Source organism: Patiria miniata, unplaced genomic scaffold (assembly GCF_015706575.1).
Source record: "Patiria miniata isolate m_02_andy unplaced genomic scaffold, ASM1570657v1 HiC_scaffold_7, whole genome shotgun sequence".
NCBI classification, from domain to species: Eukaryota; Metazoa; Echinodermata; class Asteroidea; order Valvatida; family Asterinidae; genus Patiria; species Patiria miniata.
In genome coordinates, this window is record NW_024037074.1 from 27,136,480 (window position 1) to 27,156,236 (window position 19,757).

The 19,757-nt window shown below is 39.3% G+C and overlaps 1 protein-coding gene across 3 annotated transcripts; it reads right to left on the reverse strand.

Moving 5' to 3' along the window:
* Positions 1 to 5,798: 5,798 nt before the first annotated feature.
* Positions 5,799 to 19,757, reverse strand: LOC119745318 (cytochrome P450 2J6-like). Of its 3 annotated transcripts, none has more exons than XM_038221604.1 (8): positions 19,579 to 19,757; positions 14,145 to 14,214; positions 13,467 to 13,536; positions 11,581 to 11,791; positions 11,183 to 11,331; positions 8,848 to 9,652; positions 8,149 to 8,306; positions 5,799 to 7,467 (listed from the first exon to the last, which is right to left on the reverse strand). In XM_038221604.1, exons 4-8 carry the CDS (start codon positions 11,781 to 11,783, stop codon positions 7,286 to 7,288), a joined length of 1,497 nt encoding a protein of 498 aa, XP_038077532.1. In that variant the 5' UTR covers positions 11,784 to 11,791; positions 13,467 to 13,536; positions 14,145 to 14,214; positions 19,579 to 19,757; the 3' UTR covers positions 5,799 to 7,285. The 3 variants fall into 3 exon arrangements, with proteins under 3 accessions (XP_038077532.1, XP_038077533.1, XP_038077534.1); XM_038221605.1 differs by lacking the exon at positions 19,579 to 19,757 and adding an exon at positions 18,927 to 19,002; XM_038221606.1 differs by lacking the exons at positions 13,467 to 13,536; positions 19,579 to 19,757 and having other exon boundaries at positions 14,145 to 14,159.

Below are 19,757 nucleotides of genomic sequence, written 5' to 3' on the forward strand. Positions count from 1 at the left end.
ATCGAATACTACAAGGAAATATTAATACGCATACGTGGTCAATAAGTGCACATATTATTTCTGCTTTGATGCTCAAGATGCTACATTATTACACTCCTGCTCATTTTGCACATGAAACATTGCAATCACAATCCCAGCTAACTAAGGAGTTCATAACTCGATGCAGCCATTTTGCAGCAAAAAAAAATCAGTCATAGTCACCCTCTGTGCCCTCACATGCACCCATATAGGCAGCGATAAGTGAAGAAGTGTTTTTACCCAAGCCTATATATACCACAGACCTAGGCTAGTTTTGAACTCCTGAACTTTCAATTTGAGCTCAATGCTTCGACCACGAGACGGCGTACTCTACGAAGGAAAATATCAAAAAAAAAACACCAGCAGATTCTGCCTGCCAACAAATATACATGTCGAAGTTTCCAGTGGCAGATAAACGCTCAAACTTACCAACTAGATCTATGTCTGTTCGTGGAACGGAACATGTTTTGTATGAGTTTATGTTTGTTATGGTTTGAACATTGATGTAAATCAAATTAGGTTTTGCCTTTCACCGACTTTTTTAAACACTGTATACTCAGTGAGTGGTAAGACATCTGCACTAGAAAGCAGGAGGTCGTGGGTTCGAGTCCCACCCGAGTGATTTTTTCCAACTTTCACTCGGGAGGTAACACACTGAGTATACAGTGTTTAAAAAACGTCGGTGAAGGGCAAAACCTAATTTGATTTATATCACCCCGACGCAAAAATTCCATCTTAAAACATTAATGTAGTCCCATGGCGTATTTAGCTATTTTTGTAGTTCTCCACATATATGACTTTAAAATATGCAGACGTATCGGGACCCATGACGACGTCATCATGACGTCACCCAGTCTGTGTCTGTAACACATCCTTGTCTATGTACATACCAAGTTCAAACACCCAATCTGACCTACAGTGCTCTAGATATAAAATCTTAAACATATACACATTTACGGATGACGTCATTAGACCATTCATTACGTCATCATAACATCACTTGTCTGGGCCAAACTAACCTTTGGTTCTTTGTCCTTACCTAGTTTGAATGCAATCTGATTGCATTTTATGTCAATATTTTTCTAAAAGAAAATATAAAAGGTTTAAAAATTAATAAAGCATGAGGTGATGAAGTCATCATGACGTCACCTCGGGATTTGCATATCAGTAGCAGTATCTACCTACCCAACAAGTTTCGAAACAATCAGACTTCGCCTTATATGTATTTTGGAAAATCGCATTACTGATGACGTCATCATGGCGTCACACCTTTTTTTTTAAGTTTGTGGGTACATCTATAACCTAACAATTAAACCTAATACAAAAGTAATTTTGAATTTATCATGTTGTGTTCGAGATATACAGTGATAATCTTCAAAAATTGTTTACCTATAACACATCCCAGTATACTTACAAACCAAGTTTCAACTGACCCATGATGATTAGGTCATGATGACGTTACTCTTCTACACAGGTGTTACCTATCTGGTCTTTGTCTATGTTTAGTTTAATGGGAATATGACTTTGTTTAAGGGTAAAATTGTCAGGCGGAATAAAACATATACAAAGTCTATGCGATGATGGGTGGAACAAAAAGGAAAAAACAACAGAAAAAACAAAGGTTTTTCCGCTTTTACGCGGTTAAAGCAAATTAGTTGAGCAACATAATTGTACATGATGATTGCGTTTTTGGCAACACATCATATCAAGCTTGTACAAACACGTCTCAAACACAAAGATGATGAAATCTCTACAGAAAAAAAAAACACTCCAGTCGTTTTAGACCCACTGTAACATTACGTTTAATAACCCCGACTCTGAATCACTTTTTGCGCTGATTATACATTTTCGTTCGAAATACAACCAATAACAACCAGTATAAAAACCCTCATTATGCCTAGTCAAGTTCAATTTTGTTTCTATTCAAATCTTACTTCAGTATGCTGATATGAAGATCGTATACTCAGTACAGCAGGATGTGTAAGTGGCACACTGATCGTCGATCGTCGATCTGTAAATGCAATGATGTGGAAGAATGACACCTTCATTCGATATAATATGCAGTCTTAACCAGCAATGATAAAATCCAGCTGATCACAACAAAACTCCTATCTCCTGTGGTAAAAACAGGCGTCTGAGATTTGTAAACCAAAACAAGTTATTATACACGCTATACAATCAATCAATCACGGGATATATGTACCTTGTACCTTGACTGCAAAGTGCTTGAACTTCCCTTGTGAGTTTAATGGATGTATGATGATCTAAAACAAAAAGGTCACTTTACTATATCCTACGCAGGTTGTGTGAAAGTCTATACCATGTTTGTGCAACGACCCGATGTCAAATACAATAGATTCTGTAAAATTCGTTCACTGTAAACTCTCGTTATTTATACTCACCTATATAACTTGATCGTGCACTGGGACCTTTTCGGCCAAAAGCTACAATTGAGGGAACGATAATAGAAGATATGAGAACTGAAGTTTAAAGACTCGACCTTAAACAGGGCATATACTCACCTATCCGTGACAACAAATGAATGGAAACAGTGTGGGTGGCATGTCTCAGTGGTGGCGATTGTGAACAAAGCTGATCAATTGTGTACCGATAAAGAATCGAGAATGACTTAGGCGTCTGTTGAACAAATTGTAGGCCAGGTTACCGTCAGACACAGCATAGTCAGCATTTATCACTGCCCTCGTCATAGTGCACTCTAGTGGCACTCTCGAGGCAACATGTCTGTGTAGCGGTAAACATTTGGGGGACGGGGGCCCAACAGCTTGGAAGTTCGGAAGCGGAGGCGGGGGGCATCTGAATTTAGAGGGCACTGTTGACAGATGTATGTGTATGGAGGAGTATTTTTTGCGCTCTATTTGAGACTCTTTGTTAAATATAGGTGTAGGACCCTTTCACCATTAGACTAGTATTTTGACTCCACTTCCTTCTTAATTTGTTGATAATTATATACCTGCGTACGTATCATACAAATATCAGAGAGGGCGCCATCCCTGTGTAGTGAAACTCGGTGTGGAGTCGAGGTTCAGGGGTGATGATAAGATCAAATCAAATTTATTAGCCGTCCATCTCCCATTCATCACCAAAAAACGTATAAATACATTAAAAAATAAACCAATATAAACGCCCATAACTTCACATACATGTGCACGTATCCCATCAATCACAATACATGTGTGAACAATTTATAAATTAATCCTAGAAAATTGCATAGTCCAACCCAGATACGAAGAGCTCCATTGCAAATACAAAAGCCTTCCCACAACAATGAACATTGATAGTCCGAATGTTAGACTCAAAGGTACGAGTACAGACATGTGAACATAATGGTTATATGCTAGGGGTACTACACACAAGCACAGTCCCCCACACCTCTGACCCGGTAGGTATCATGGAAGTTACACTTTCGTTGCTTGTAAAACCCCAAAAATAACATGGAAAAAAAATCAATCAATCCCATACCAGCCAGTGCACGGGCTCCAGGGCTGTTTCTTCTTCCTCTGGTGTCTAAAAATACATTCCGGCCGTCGGCTGTAGGACTAAATCGGTCTGATATTGATAAAAACAAGATATCTGCCGCTGATGAACGTACTATTTCTATATCCTCCTAACCCCCAACAAATTTCCGGAAGTTCAACCGGTTAACTTTAACAGCGCCCTCATTTGACTTTATGGGCACAGTAAATAAATTATTTCTAATCAATACACATGTATGCGGAGGTAGTTTCGGAAAAGAAAAATTCGCAAGCGTGGGGGGGGGGGCTCTGTCTTTTGAGGGTGCTGTTCATAGGTATGTGGGTGGTGGAGTATACTTTTCTTTCTATTTTACACTCTATTTGAGACTCTTTGTTAAATAGGAGTATAGGATCTTTTCTTATTAGAATAGTATTTTGTTTCCACTTGCTTCTTTAACTGCTTATTTTTGAGTGGGTCAAATACATTTTCTTAGTTAAGAGTGTCACACAAATGAGCCAGTCAATGAGCAGCTTACAAGTGAGTGAGCACCTCCATACACTAGCTCCAGCTCTGAACAAAATGCCTGATGCCTCATTCCACTTCTGCTTATCTTTTTTTTTTTGACAGAACTTCAGAGGTGTTGTGATTAAGTGACATCAGAACGACCCTCTATTGGTGCTGTTTTAATGTTGGTATTATTTCCTTTTTTTCCCTTATGAATGTTTTGTTTTTCTCTCCCTTCTTTTCTTGTCCATTTCTCTCCTTGTTCCTTTTCTTCTATTCTTGTCCTTTTCTCCTTTCTGCTCGTCTTATACGGAAATTATTATTTGCTTTTAGAGGTCAGGTGCTTAATTGTTTCAGAGAGGTTTTAACGAACGACTCTTGATTTGTTTATTATTGGATCTCCCATTGTACGACCTTCAAATTAATCTGTTAAGCAACCAAAACCTGATTTTTTTTTTTGGGGGGGGGTGTTGTAAAGAAGGTATCAAGATGTGTCTAGTCCAGTCGAATAAAGTTTTATTTTCCCAATTGTTTGAAACCAACTCAAGTGTTTGAAATGAAAAGCTATTTGTTCGGTCCAAATCTTCCGAAACGGAACAAGTTTGCTCTCCCAACACGTATTTAAAATAGGTTCAAAAGGCACACAATGCGTATTAATCTGTGCATTTACGCCCATTATGTGAATTCCCGTGAAAAAAAGTGGTGCACGAACAAAATATCTTACAGTTATATCACCTTTGGAGGACAGTAAAATTTAAGTACATGGGGTTAAGACTGAGATACATTATTGGAGGAGTGGCAAACGATTAACATTCCTGGACCAAAAATGTTGGGGAACATGTCGTCCCTCCACAACTTCCATCCCTGGGATCAAACCCATATGATTTGATGAACACACATTTTCAGGACTGATGACAAGTACAAGTTTTTATTGTTGGTAACTGTAATGGTACCATATTGTCGACTTGGCGCGGTTCTACCGGGGCCAGGGGGCTTGAGCCCCTCCCCAGCAAAAACAAAAAACAAAAGTCTAACCCCCCCCCAACAAATAAAAAAAAGAAAAAAAAAAGAATTGGCATACAGAATGGCAGTAGCAAATGTTAGAAGGTGGCGACATATGCAAACGGTCTACCCCCACAAAAAAAAATACTCATGAGAATTGGGCGTCTGTAGTACAGTGTAAATGATAGTAGGATTCTGTAAGTGCTCCCAATTGAAAATATGATACACCCCAATGGGTCCGGAGAAGAAAACTCTATACATTTCAGCACGCCTCCCTGCAAAAAAATCTGGATCCACTGCTATGGGCTTCAAAATCGCGCCTGCTGTCAACCAGACAACTCAACGACGCTTGGAACAACTATGGTGGTAACTACTCCTTGTCCTAACTAGAGTGGGCAATGTCTAGACCAAAAGAGTGATTCCCAAAAGGAATCAGTGAATTTGTTGGAACATAAACCGACTACTGTCAAAAACATTTGAGGATTTGCCAGGCACCATTATCATGCATTATGGTAAATATGATAAGTCGATTTTCAAGGGCCATTGTGATGCTTTCGGATCTTACTTTTTTTTTTTTTTTTTTTTTGGGGGGGTTTCATGTCAGAACTATTATTCAAATAGCTTTCACAAAAATCCGCCGGGGGGGGGGGGGGGTGAGGGCAAGGTCCAACCACTTGTGGATACGCAACTGCGGTAGTGTGGAAAAGATGACAAAGTCATTTTATCAGTAGGCCCTACGGGAAGACTTTTTTGACCATGTTTGAACAAATAAAAAGTCCGTTTTGTCATATACCGAAAAATCAAGTAATCACTCTAATTTAATTGACAGTTTAATGTACATGTATAGTAGTCGACATAGGCTTGATTTGATGTAACACTCTTTTGATTTCAAATAAAAATAACAGTAACTATTTTCAAAAGCGTTGCGAATCAAACTATCTATGCTTTCAGAGTTTGAGTTCTTAAAAAAATGCTATATTATGTCCTTATTTGTTTCTTTAATTCACATTACGATTTTATGCGCTGGTCGGGAGTTTTAAGTTAAGTGATGTGAACTACATGCGCATCAACGGTCGCACTCATTGTTTGGGTTTCATTTGATCTCTCTACAATATCTTAAACTAAATCGTCGAATATTAAAACGTAAAAAAGAAATCAAATATCTCAAACATTTGCTCATAGAGAATTCAGTTCTAAAGAGGATATTGCTATTTACAGTATTGCCGTCATTCTTTGAAATGCGCTTAAAAAGCTTCAGACTGTGAAAAGCTACTAATATTGAGCAGGCAAATAACATAATAGGAACAACGTCTAAATGTAATTCAGGGTTGCTTACATTTAGTATATGTCACATTACTTTTTACATGTCACATGAAGAAGTTACATTTTTCCTGTTGAGCTCAGTGTTTCCAAAATTATAACAAAGTTGTGTTTGTGGCTTCTACGTGAAAAAAAGTTCAATAAAAACAAAATGTTATTTTATAACGTTGGAAATCACATTGTAAACAGTATCAGAAATATACATAAAACCTAGTCTTTACATGGCAATCGTTGAAATGTACTTTTGCTTATTTTCATAATTTTTTATTTATTACTTTTTTTTTTTTTTTTTTTTTTGGGGGGGAGGGGAAATAACACATGTTATGATTTATTCTCACACTGATGATGTTTATATTAGTTCTTCTCACCGGCCTATCCAGGGGCACTAGTTATCTCTAGATTATTTGAGTTTTCGTTTGATATCGGTACATACCTGATGACCGCGGGTTAGTACTTCCATGCACGCATGCTCCGTTTGCACGAAGTAGGCCATAATAAATGGATGAGTGTGCTGTTGAAACGTCCCATTCTATGGTACAAACACTAACACATTCTGTTCACTAAACGAGTTTGCTAGCTTTGAGTGAATTTAAAATTGTTTAAACTCTAATTTTTGGATACGTGTGTTCGTACCACTGTCAATGGCAACTCCACAGCACCCTCATCCGAGGGCTTATGGGAGACATTTGAGAATTGTTTTGGTGGCAGCAAGCGTACCGGTCTTTTGCTATTGTTTGCGTCATTTTGCACATGCGCACATTGACTTAAACATGACATGAACAACTGAAAGTACCGATGGGTGTGCTGCCACCAAGCCTCTCAAAAGTCTCCTATCCATGTAAATGTTTTTTGCAATTGACCTAGCCTCAATTTTTAATTGAAAACGATATTGAAGCGGAAAGTAGTGCCCATGCAATATTGCAATAATTGGTGGGGATATGCGGGCATTTCGCACAAATCCATTTTCTCAATTTCTTGCAATGGCGCAGACGGTGAAGTCCTGCGGAGACCACACAATTCCATCGTTCCCTTCGAAGGATACCGGAGTTGCCTTGTTGGGGTTCTTCAAGGTGAAGTGGTGCAGCAAGTGTGTGAAAAGGACGAATAGCTCTTGCCTGGCAAGATGTTCTCCAATACAAATGCGGCGACCTAGATTTTTTTTCAAGAACAAAACATTTAGGAGAAAAATAAAACTCAACATGTTGTAGACATGTATCTCTCAGTCTGAGACGCATAGTATTACATTGAGAGTATCAAATTCATCGGATATCAACTTCTCAGATGTATTTTGTTGGTGGGTTCCTTTGCATGAGCCTTATGCACGAGTTTGCCATTTTGTCTAGTTCCCTGAATATATTTCATTAATTATTAACTGCTGAAAGGGCTGGCGCCAGACTTTATACTCAGGCATAATGCAGCCTTATTTTACTGTCATTTTTTTATCCGAGTTTGAACATAAAAAAGAATGTTAATTAGGGAAAATTAAGATTTAAAATTATTCATTGAAGCCGATCGACTGGAATAAATTACTTATTAATTTATTTTCATTTCTCTTCGCAAGCTCAAAAATAAGATTTATCCTCGTTTTTAATCCAATATGGCCGACTCTTGCATGCTTAAGGCCCATTGCTCTCAATTTTGTCTTATGTCTGAACAGCGGCCCAATTTATATTTATGCCATCCTACCAGCCTGATCGAGTGTTCACGGTCGTGTTCGGACTCTATCTGTGGCTTTATATTAACGTCTCAGTTTGTTGTTTAAGAAAGTCAAAGTAGCAAAATGTTCATCAAGCTAAATACAATTTGAAACTATCTTTAATGTTTACTTACCTACTCCAAATGGCGTGAGAACCTCGCGCGATTGAAACTGTCCTTCTTTGTCAAGAAATCGCTCCGGGCGAAAGCTCTTGGGCTTCGCCCACACAGATGGATCAAAGTGATTGTGCCACAAGTTGGAGATTACCAAAGTTCCCTTCGGTATGTTGTACCTATTTAAAGAACAGTGCAATACCCCATTTAGAAACCAAACGATTCCTTGAAGAACTACAAGGTAGTAGGTTCAGGAGATCAGGAAGGTCTTGATAATACTCGTCCCAACGGTTCATAAACAATATAGGGCGCTATTCATCTTGACACTTATAACTCTATTGATGAATAGTACAGTGATGTTTCAAAGTGTGATTGCATGAATTCTAAAAACATGACAAAAATCTGCCGTTTATGGACTTAAGCGAAAGTCTGCTGCTTACGTATCATGCACATTATCACATAAACGAACTTTTAAAAGAAGGGAGGGTTACCGAGACGCGAAGGTCCCAACTTATTTCACATTTGCTTTCTTACCGATTCAAAACAATGCTACACACTGCTCAATTAAAATGAATAATCTCTCGTGCCATGATCCGTGGGTTTTGTACAACGTCCACGAATATGGAGCTCCGCATTACCGATTCGCCTTTTACTACCATCGGCAATACAAAACACCATGAAGCACACCACATCAAACTATTACATAAACTCAACACTTACCCCATCAATTTGGTATCCTCGGAACACATGTGCGGTACAGACACTGGTAGGATAGTACCAATGCGCTGCACCTCACTAAGCACTGCCTCGGTGTAGGGCAGCTCAGGCTTGTCAGCGATTCTCGGCATTCGATTACGACTAGTGGCGTCATCCAACTCCTTCTGGACCCGAGTCTGTACCTCAGGATAGGCCATCATGTAAAGCATCGCCCAACGGAGCGTGGTGGCAGTGGTCTCCGATCCAGCAGCGAAAAGGTCGCCCACAATGCGCGGCAAGTTCTCGCTCTGCAGCGCCAGGGACTCAATGCCCTGTTTATCTTTCTTCTCCTTTTCGTTCAGGAAAATATCGATGAAATCGCGAGGGTTATCGTTATCTTTTTCGTGAGTGTGTTCCCCGACGAGGCGATAGATGTGATTGAAGAAATTTTCGACCGCGTGAATGTACCGTCGAACGAAGGGCAGCATTCTTAGCTTGTAAAACACGGGGGACATTTCAATCATGCCCCCGGACCCTGCCTCGACGACGTTGTCCGATAAAACCTTCAAGAGGCGTTGGAATTCTGGATCATTGTACTGAAATCTCTTCCCGAACACTACCGAGCAGATGATGTTAGATACGGCGTTACCTAAAGCGTGTTTGGGATCAAAGGCCTTGCCGTTCTGTTTGCCGATTTCTTCCATGAGGATGTCCGCTTCAGTGGATATGGTCTGCTCAAAGCTTGATTTGCCAACCCCGAGACCTCGAAGCACGGTCATGCAAAAACGACGGATTTCTACCCACTGTTCACCAGAAGAATCCAGAATGCCTTCAGTGGGTCAAAAGAAAGAACAAATATTCACTTTCATTTTAACTGATGTAATTTAACTCTGAGCGCAAAAAGACTGGTTGTTCACGCGAATAAAATAGCCGTCGGTTACATTGGACAGCCTGTTCACACTGTAACAAATTGTCATCATTATACTCCTTACATAATAAATCTTTTTAAAACCCCATATTACCCAATAAGTCGTTCTTCTCAGAGGGGTGGGGTTTGGCCTTTATTTCCATGGTACCCTGGTTCAAAGGGGCTCTCGCAGCTTTATTTAACACGTTTATAGCCTTGTTCAATGCGGTCTCTCGGCTTTTTGTCGAAGGGAGATAATCGGGCCCTGCACCCACAATCAACGCGGCTACGTGCGTGTACCGCCGACACTTGTCCGTACGAACGGTTCGGTACTAACACAACCAGCAAGCACACACACGTGAGTACGGACTGTACGCATGGTGTAAGGCAGTAAATGTAGGCCTACTGTGTTCTGCGTGTGGGTGTACGTAGGTACGTACGTGTGGGGTACGCGCCGCGTGGCTTGTCGAACGACCGCCTTGTTGGGTCTGCAACTTCCGGGTTTAATGTCTTTCTTTATCTTTACGTCCAGTTTTGGAAAAAAAATGGGCGGGCTTCAGGATATGCGGGTATTCCGTTATTATTATGTAGGTTCGTCTTGGACCAATCACACGAAACAACCTTCCCAATAGTATGATAAATTCATTTTTAAGCTGAGCAATCGTAAGCTTCACAAAAATCATGTGACGTCGCGCGGCATGCATAATGCATTAGCCATCATGGCGTCTTCCATGTCTTTTTAGCCGGAGCGAAATGTTCGTCACTTTTTCAACAATTTGACATTGATTCGAGTTTTTCGGCTCGTGTAATGAATCCATTTAAGTGGGCAACGATCGTCTAATGACAGCATTACCTGCAGAATTCGTTGGAGCCTTCAATACTGCTTCGGACAGACTGGGACTGAACGACTGTCACCCACAGCAACGGGCCGCCATTGCAGCGTTTTTTTTTCGCGGATGCGACGTGTTTGTTAGCCTATCGCGGGCTGACCAATGAGAATTCAGTATATACGTGGGGGTGGTACCTCATTACCGTAATAGGTTTTGCTGGGTCAACTCAAAACCATCAAGGCGTTGGGTTACGCGGACTAGCTCATGCATGTACTGTGTGTGCATGGCTGTTGTACGAGTACGTGTGTACGTGCGTACGTACAACTACAAGCATAGCCACTCGCTGTACAAGTTACTTTCTCACTAGCAGCGTACGGACATCGATATGTGCACGCAATTATGCCTTGCCAAGTTGATTAGGGATTTTCTTATAGGCGATTTTTTTTTTATCGGCGAATCGATAGGCCCAACGCCTTGGTCAAGGCTAACACGTTTACGGAACTTGTAAAATGATTTTCCAGACCAATAAAATAGGAATAATATCAAATAAAGTCATCTTTCTTGTTGCATGATCCGAAGTTCAAACGCAGGCATATTGTCCTTGATACAGTATAGGTCTCACCTATCCCGTGTGGACAAATCTTGTAAGTGATGTGTGGCTCAGGTCTGCCGCTGAGTTGATGTTGCGAGAATGCTTCTTTCACTGTGTTGTGCCCATGGAGAAATACAATAGATATGCCACCACCCTTGACATGAATAATATTCCCGTACCTGCATGCAAGGAAACAATTGTTCATAGAACTAGGCAACATACCGCATTGGACAATTCAACTTATCAGGGTCTTTCTATTCGGTGTTACTTCTGAAACATGAGATTACAGCTGTATGCTTCCGTTGTCGGAGGGATTTCTTTTTAAATCTAGTAAGTCTAACTCATGCGGATATGGAGGGTAATTAAATAATTGTGTTCCTTTTAAAATGTATGTTTATAAACTAACTGAAGTCAACCTTACCGCTAACCTTTTCGTCAGCTTTGAAAAGAACTCAAACATGGTGCCCTCTGACGACATCATTTGAGGGAGGTTGCCAAGTATAGGCCATCCCCATGGCCCTGGGGGTAAGTTGCGCGGTCGACGAAGAAAACGGAACAAAGCCAGAAATACCACGATGCCGATCAACAGTGTGCGCGTATTGAGAACGTCGATCTTGGCGAACATATCCATGCCGAATACTACAAGAAAATATCAATACGCATAGGTGGTCAATAAGTTCTGCTTTGATGCTCAGTATGCTACATTATTATACTCCTGCTCATTTTGCACATGAAACATTGCAATCACAATCTCGGCTAACAAAGGAGTTCATAAATCGATGCAGCCATTTGCAGCAAAAAAAAAAATCAGTCATAGTCACCATCTGTGCCCTCACATGCACCCATATACGCAGCGATAAGTGAAGAAGTGTTTTTACCCAAGCCTATATATACCACAGACCTAGGCTAGTTTTGAACTCCTGAACTTTCAATTTGAGCTCAATGCTTCGACCACGAGAGGGCGTACTCTACGAAGGAAAATATAGAAAAACATCAGCAGATTCTGCCTGCCAACAAATATACATATCGAAGTTTCCGGTGGCAGATACACGCTCAAACTTACAAACTAGATCTATGTCTGTTCGAGGAACGGAACATGTTTTGTATGAGTTTATGTGTTTGTTATGGTTTGAACATTAATGTAGTTCCATGGCGTATTTAGCTATTTTTGTAGTTCTCCACATATATGACTTTAAAATATGCAGACGTATCGGGACCCATGATGACGTCATCATGACGTCAGCCAGTTTGTGTCTGTAACACGTCCCTGTCTATGTACATACCAAGTTCAAACCCAATCTGACCTACAGTGCTCTAGATATAAAATCTTAAACATAATCACCTTTACGGATGACGTCATTAGACCATTCATTACGTCATCATAAGATGAATTGTCTGGGCCAACCTAACCTTTGGTTCTTTGTCCTTACCTAGTTTGAAGGCAATCTGGTTGCATTTTATGTCAATATTTTTCTAAAAGAACATGTAAAAGGTTTAACAATTAATAAAGCATGAGGTGATGACGTCATCATGACGTCACCTCGGGATTTGCATATCAGTAGCAGTATCTACCTACCCACCAAGTTACGAAACAATCAGACTTCGCCTTATATGTATTTTGGAAAATCGCATTAATGATGACGTCATCAAGGCCTCACACTTTTTAAAGTTTGTCGGTACATCTATAACCTAACGAACCTTATACAAAAGTAATTTTGAATTTAGCATGTTGGGTACGAGATATATAGTGATAATCTTCAAAAAGTATTTACTTATAACACATCCCAGTCTACTCACATTACCAAGTTTCAACTGACCCACGATGATTATGTCATGATGACGTCCTCTTCTACACAGGTCTTACCTATCTGGTCTTTGTCTATGTTTAGTTTTATGGGAATATGACTTAGTTTAAAGATAAAATTGTCAGGCGGAATAAAACATATACAGAGTGTATGCGATTTGTGCTGGAACAAAAGGGAAAAAAAACAGAAAAAAAAGGCTTTTCCGCTTTTACGCAGTTAAAGCAAATTAGTTGAGCAACATAATGGTACATGCTGATTGCGTTTTTGACAACACATGATATGAAACTTGTACAAACACGTCTCAAAAACAAAGATGGTGAAATCTCTACAGAAAAAAAAAACACTAAAGTCGTTTTAGACCCACTGTTACATTTAGTTTAATAATCCCGACTCTAAATCACCTTTTTCGCTGGTCATACATTTTCGTTCGAAATACAACCAATAACAACCAGTATCAAAACCCTCATGATGCCTAGTCAAGTTCAATTTTGTTTCTAGTCAAATCTTACTTCAGTATGCTGATATGAAGATCGTATACTCAGTACAGCAGGCGGTGTAAGTGGCACACTGATCGTCGATCTGTAAATGCAATGATGTGGAAGAATGACACCTTCATTCGATATAATATGCAGTCTTAACCAGCAATGATAAAATCCAGCTGATCACAACAAAACTCCTATCTCCTGTGGTAAAAACGGGCGTCTGAGATTTGTAAACCAAAACAAGTTATTATACACGCTATACAATCAATCAATCACGGGATATCTGTACCTTGTACCTTGACTGCAAAGTGCTTGAACTTCCCTTGTGAGTTTAATGGATGTATGATGATCTTAAAAAAAAAAGAGGTCACTTTACTATATACTACGCCGGTTGTGTGAAAGTCTATACCATGTTTGTGCAATGACCCGATGTCAAATACAATACATTCTGTAAAATTCGTTCACATGACATCAAGCTTGTACAAACACGTCTCAAACACAAAGATGGTGAAATCTCTACAGAAAAAAAAAAAAAAACACTCCAGTCGTTTTAGACCCACTGTTACATTACGTTTAATAATCCCGACTCTTAATCACTATTTTCGCTGGTTATACATTTTTGTTTGAAATACAACCAATAACAACCAGTATCAAAACCCTCATTATGCCTAGTCAAGTTCAATTTTGTTTCTAGTCAAATCTTACTTCAGTATGCTGATATGAAGATCGTATACTCAGTACAGCAGGCGGTGTAAGTGGCACACTGATCGTCGATCTGTAAATGCAATGATGTGGAAGAATGACACCTTCATTCGATATAATATGCAGTCTTAGCCAGCAATGATAAAATCCAGCTAATCACAACAAAACTCCTATCTCCTGTGGTAAAAACAGGCGTCTGAGATGTGTAAACCAAAACAAGTTAGTATACACGCTAAACAATCAATCAATCACGGGATATCTGTACCTTCCCTTACGGAAATGTCCTGTGGTATTCCTGTGGTACTTCTGTGGTACATATGTTTACCACAGAAATTACCACAGGAAAAGTATATATGATCAGAGTACCACACAAATGTATGTGGTAATGCCGACGCTGTCCTGTGGTATTCTTGTGGTACATGTAGGTACCACACAAAGTACCACAGAACAGTAGGATTTGAGAAAAGTACCACATAAATGTGTGTGGTATTTGCCACATATCCTGTGGTACTTCTGTTGTACTGTACTAAATACCACACAAACTAACACAGGTCAGTGGAATTACCACATAAATATGCGTGGTACCCTCGATATCCTGTGGTACTTCTGTTGTACTTACTAAATACCACACAAACTACCACAGGTCAGTGGAATTACCACATAAATGTGTGTGGTACCTTCGATATCCTGTGGTACTTCTGTTGTACTTTCTAAATACCACACAAACTACCACAGGTCGGTGGAATTACCACATACATGTGTGTGGTACCCTCGATATCCTGTGGTACTTCTGTTGTACTTACCAAATACCACACAAACTACCACAGGTCAGTGGAATTACCACATAAATGTGTGTGGTACCTTCGATATCCTGTGGTACTTCTGTTGTACTTACTAAATACCACATAAACTACCACAGGTCAGTGGAATTGAAACTACCACAGGTCAGTGGAATTGGAGGAGAGTACCACATAAATGTGTGTGGTACCTTCGATATCCTGTGGTACTTCTGTTGTACTTACTAAATACCACACAAACTACCATAGGTCAGTGGAATTGGAGGAGAGTACCACATAAATGTGTGTGGTACCTTCGATATCCTGTGGTACTTCTGTTGTACTTACTAAATACCACATAAACTACCACAGGTCAGTGGAATTGGAGGAGAGTACCACGTAAATGTGTGTGGTATCTTCGATATCCTGTGGTACTTCTGTTCTACTTACTTAATACCACACAAACTACCACAGGTCAGTGGAATTGGAGGAAAGTACCACATAAATGTGTGTGGTACCTTCAATATTCTGTGGTACTTCTGTTGTACCATGCTAAATACCACACACACAAACATGATATATTTTGGCCGAATATATGTAAATAGGCCGAATAAAAAAAAATGTTTCTCGTCCGGAATTTTGGAAAAAAAAGGAGGAAGCTTAGAGGGGCTTTTTAGTTTTCATTATTAATTTTTTTTCAAGATGGCCGCCATTTTAAAATTTCCTGCAATCGTTGGTGTTAGTCCACTGTTCAAAGACACTTTTGAAATGAAAGACAAGTTAGACAAGAGAACTGAACATATTTACATTCATTTTGAGTTGAATTGGTCTACAATGAACAGTTTGCATATGCTTTAACCTGGTTCGGTGTTTTTTTACTGCATTTTTAAAAATTAAAAAATAATAAAAACATTTGGAGGCGGCCTCCAAAAAAGGAAGCGGGCGGGACGAAAAAACATGTCTGGTTTATTTTACTTCGCCTTAGTTACATATGTGCAAATTTAAAAAATACGATAGTTAACTGAGCTACCACATAAATTACCAAAGAAAAAAAGATTACCATCCAATATACAATGTACATAAATTATAACTAAAACACAAATAAGAACACACCGTCATAAAAACATACATGAACAAATATTGCCCCAATGTGTACTGAACAGTACCTGTACATAAAGCCCATGCATACTTGTACATGCACATGTACATGTGTACATGTATATTGCAGGGCACACTGTATCCTGTTCCCTACAACCACATGTGTGACCTTGTGTGCCCTGTGCAGTGTGTGACCCGTGCATGACCCACGCGTGATTCCATATACACAGTGTATTAACCTTGCAGGGGTCAGGTTTCACGAAAGGTCACCCACACAGCTCCTCCACTGCACTGAGTGTGGGAAATTTGAAAACCAGTACAGTTTGAATCACAGTACTACAAGAAGCAGTACAGATGTGCATGGGGCTGGACATGGCAGAATTCAAGACTGAATATTTGTATGAAATAAGTGCCTCACTTCTGCCTGTCAGCAAAAATCAATTGCCAGTATAATATACTGTGTTACTGTGAGCTTGAACATGCTAAAGTAGGAGGCATGTTAAGTTTTCTGGATGATGAAAACTGGACCGAGTGGATCGAGTCATGCTGAATGGGTCTTGCAGTACGTCTGTTCATTGAGCTATTTTTATAGCTCCATGGTCTGCCTAATGTACCGGTAAGTCTGAATTATGATGTCTCTAGCTAGTGCCAATGTAGGAATTTGTTTCAAGACATTTATGTGGATCAGTTAGGAATTCTCATTACAACTTCATAGAATCAATTCCAGTTTGGACAGTTTGCATCCTCGCACATTCAACATGGAAGCTTTTTTTGAAAAATCCCATGCTCTTTATAAACCGTGTCACATATGACTTGATGACAATGCTGTATTTGTTCAGCGCCATCTTTGTTATCAGATCTGCCTCATCAAAAGTATAAACTGTTTGGGTTCTTTGTGTCAAATTGGAAAACTTTGTCTTCAAGTGATTTGACTGGGAATTTAAAAAGGGTAAGAAGATATTGTTCATGAAACGATACCAAACATTAAGATTTAAACATAGTAAAAGTAAAATGCAAACTAATTACTTTGTATATCAAGTATGGAACCGTTTGGACGAACTTCAGTAACATCATCTGCTCGTGACCATGGGAAATTACTCTCCTGGTTTAACTTCTGCATTCGTAAATTACACACAAGTTAATAATCAATTCAGAGGATGTTACCTCAAATATTCCATGCGTAAGTGATTAGTTGTTGCATGCACTCTTTGGTATTATTACAAACGTTGACTGTTCAATTTATTTTAATATGAAACGTATATAACAGAGATGTACAAAAATATTTTTGAGTTTGACTGCAACTAAAACACAACTTAAAAGGGAAACTACATCTGCTCATTTTTTTCCTTTGTTGAACACCATATTGATTCATACAAACTAACAAGTTTGTTTCTTTTCTTTTCCAGCTTTCCTGACTTAATTCCCACCAAAGATGTTGGTACATGTGAAGAGGAAACCATGGATATTCTACCTCAAGGATCCCGTTCAAGTGGAAACAATGGAATCCGATCCAGCAATTACCACAGGAACATTAATACTGCAGGAACATTATTAAATATACATTAATACCACAGCTGCAGGAACAGGTACTGCAGAAACTAACAAAGGAACATTGCCCCCCCCCCCCGGCAACATTGCCACAAAACATTATCCATGGTCAATTTACCACAGGAACAATAACAAATGCACCGCAGGAACATTTAGTTACCACAGGAACATTTACCACAGAAATAATAACAATTGTACCACAGAAACATTACCACAGTAACATTACCGCAGGAACATTACCACAGGAATGTACCACACACAAGTACCACAGGAATATGTTACCACAGGAATATGTTACCACAGGAATATTACCACAGGAATGGTACCACAGGAATGGTACCACAGGAATGGTACCACAGGAATGTTACCACAAGAATGTTACCACAGGAATTGTACCACAGGGCTGTTACCACAGGAATTGTACCACAGAAATGTTACCGCAGGAACAGTGCTGTGGTAATGTCCCAAAAAACCACAAGAACTTTCCTGTGGTAATGTCCTGTGGTACTTTCTTGTGGTAATGCACTGATCGCGGAGACCATGGGGCAGTGTTATGTGCACCACGATACTCGAAGGAAAGTCCGCTAAATGATGAGTTTAGGACGCTGAGGCAATTATTCCAAATCAGAAACAAAATAATTGGAAGCGGAAGCAAAAAGTTTCACTTCTCAGATTGGAATATCAAATTATTTTAATTGATGTCTGATTTTATATACACAAGGCAGAATTAAATAAATGACAATCAGTTCCCCCAATGGCAAGTAGTGTTATATGAAATAAACCAGTGTTACTGGAGCTAGGGTATAGAATTTGCGTACTTAAATTCCAGTACAAAATGCCGTTATCTTTAACTCAATACAATCCTGTTTAATAGAATTCCCTTTGACTTTTATTCATTTAAGTTGAGTTTCACTAAAGTTCCTACCTGTTGCTTAATTTCCCTAAATTTCCTACAGTTCCTAAATAAATTTCCCTTATAAATTTCCTTTATAAATTGCTAAATTTCCCCGAACGCCAAGCTGGGATGGGTTATGGCATCAGACAGGCCAACCTATCACACAAAATATTTTATGGAGCAAGAAACCAAAGCTAGAATTAGACATACAACATTCACTGTAAATTACAGACATGAAACAGTCAACGTGTACGACCAGGTGATTCACTCACGAAAGTTTACAACAGATCGAGAGGACAAATGAACCTTAAGTTACTCTTTTTCCAATCAACACATGAATTCAAGATTTGTCCAGTAGTATCAGGGACAGTGATGTGAGACTATGAGACACAAACCATGCAATAGATCTCAGAATATAACCATCAAAAGCTGAGTTTTGGGACACAAACTATTCTTCAATGTACTCACACATTGGCAGCTGATCCGAAAAGGACGGTATTGCACATCACTTTCCAAGATGGCAAAACACACGTAGATTAATGCGCCTCGATCACAACCCCTCTCCTGATACTATTAGCTCAGCAAAAGTGTCTCTAACAGTTACAGGATACATTCTCACATATTAATAGAATTTTACAAATAAGTGAATTCAGGATTGATGCGTCCAAACTGTTTTAAATAATTACTTTTCTCCAAAGGAACCATTTGCAATACATGTGAATGAATAGCGGTGACATGTCGCTACACGCTATGAATAGAAATGATGAAATCACGGTCTCACACGAAGACTACGGAGTCTCTCAAAAGACACGGACCCCTACAGTAATACCACAGGACATTTTCGTAAGGGTTGTACCTTGACTGCAAAGTGCTTAAACGTCCCTTGTGAGTTTAATGGATGTATGATGATCTAAACAAAAAGGGTCACTTTACTATATACTACGCAGGTTGTGTGAATCTCTATACCATGTTTGTGCAATGACCCGATGTCCAATACAATACATTCTGTAAAATTTGTTCACATGATATCAAGCTTGTACAAACACGTCTCAAACACAACGATGGTGAAAACCCTCATTATGCTTAGTCAAGTTCAATTTTGTTTCTAGTCAAATCTTACTTCAGTATGCTGATATGAAGATCCTATACTCAGTACAGCAGACGGTGTAAGTGGCACACTGATCGTTGATCTGTAAATGCAATGATGTGGAAGAATGACACCTTCATTCGATATAATATGCAGTCTTAAACCAGCAATGATAAAATCCAGCTGATCACAACAAAACTCCTATCTCCTGT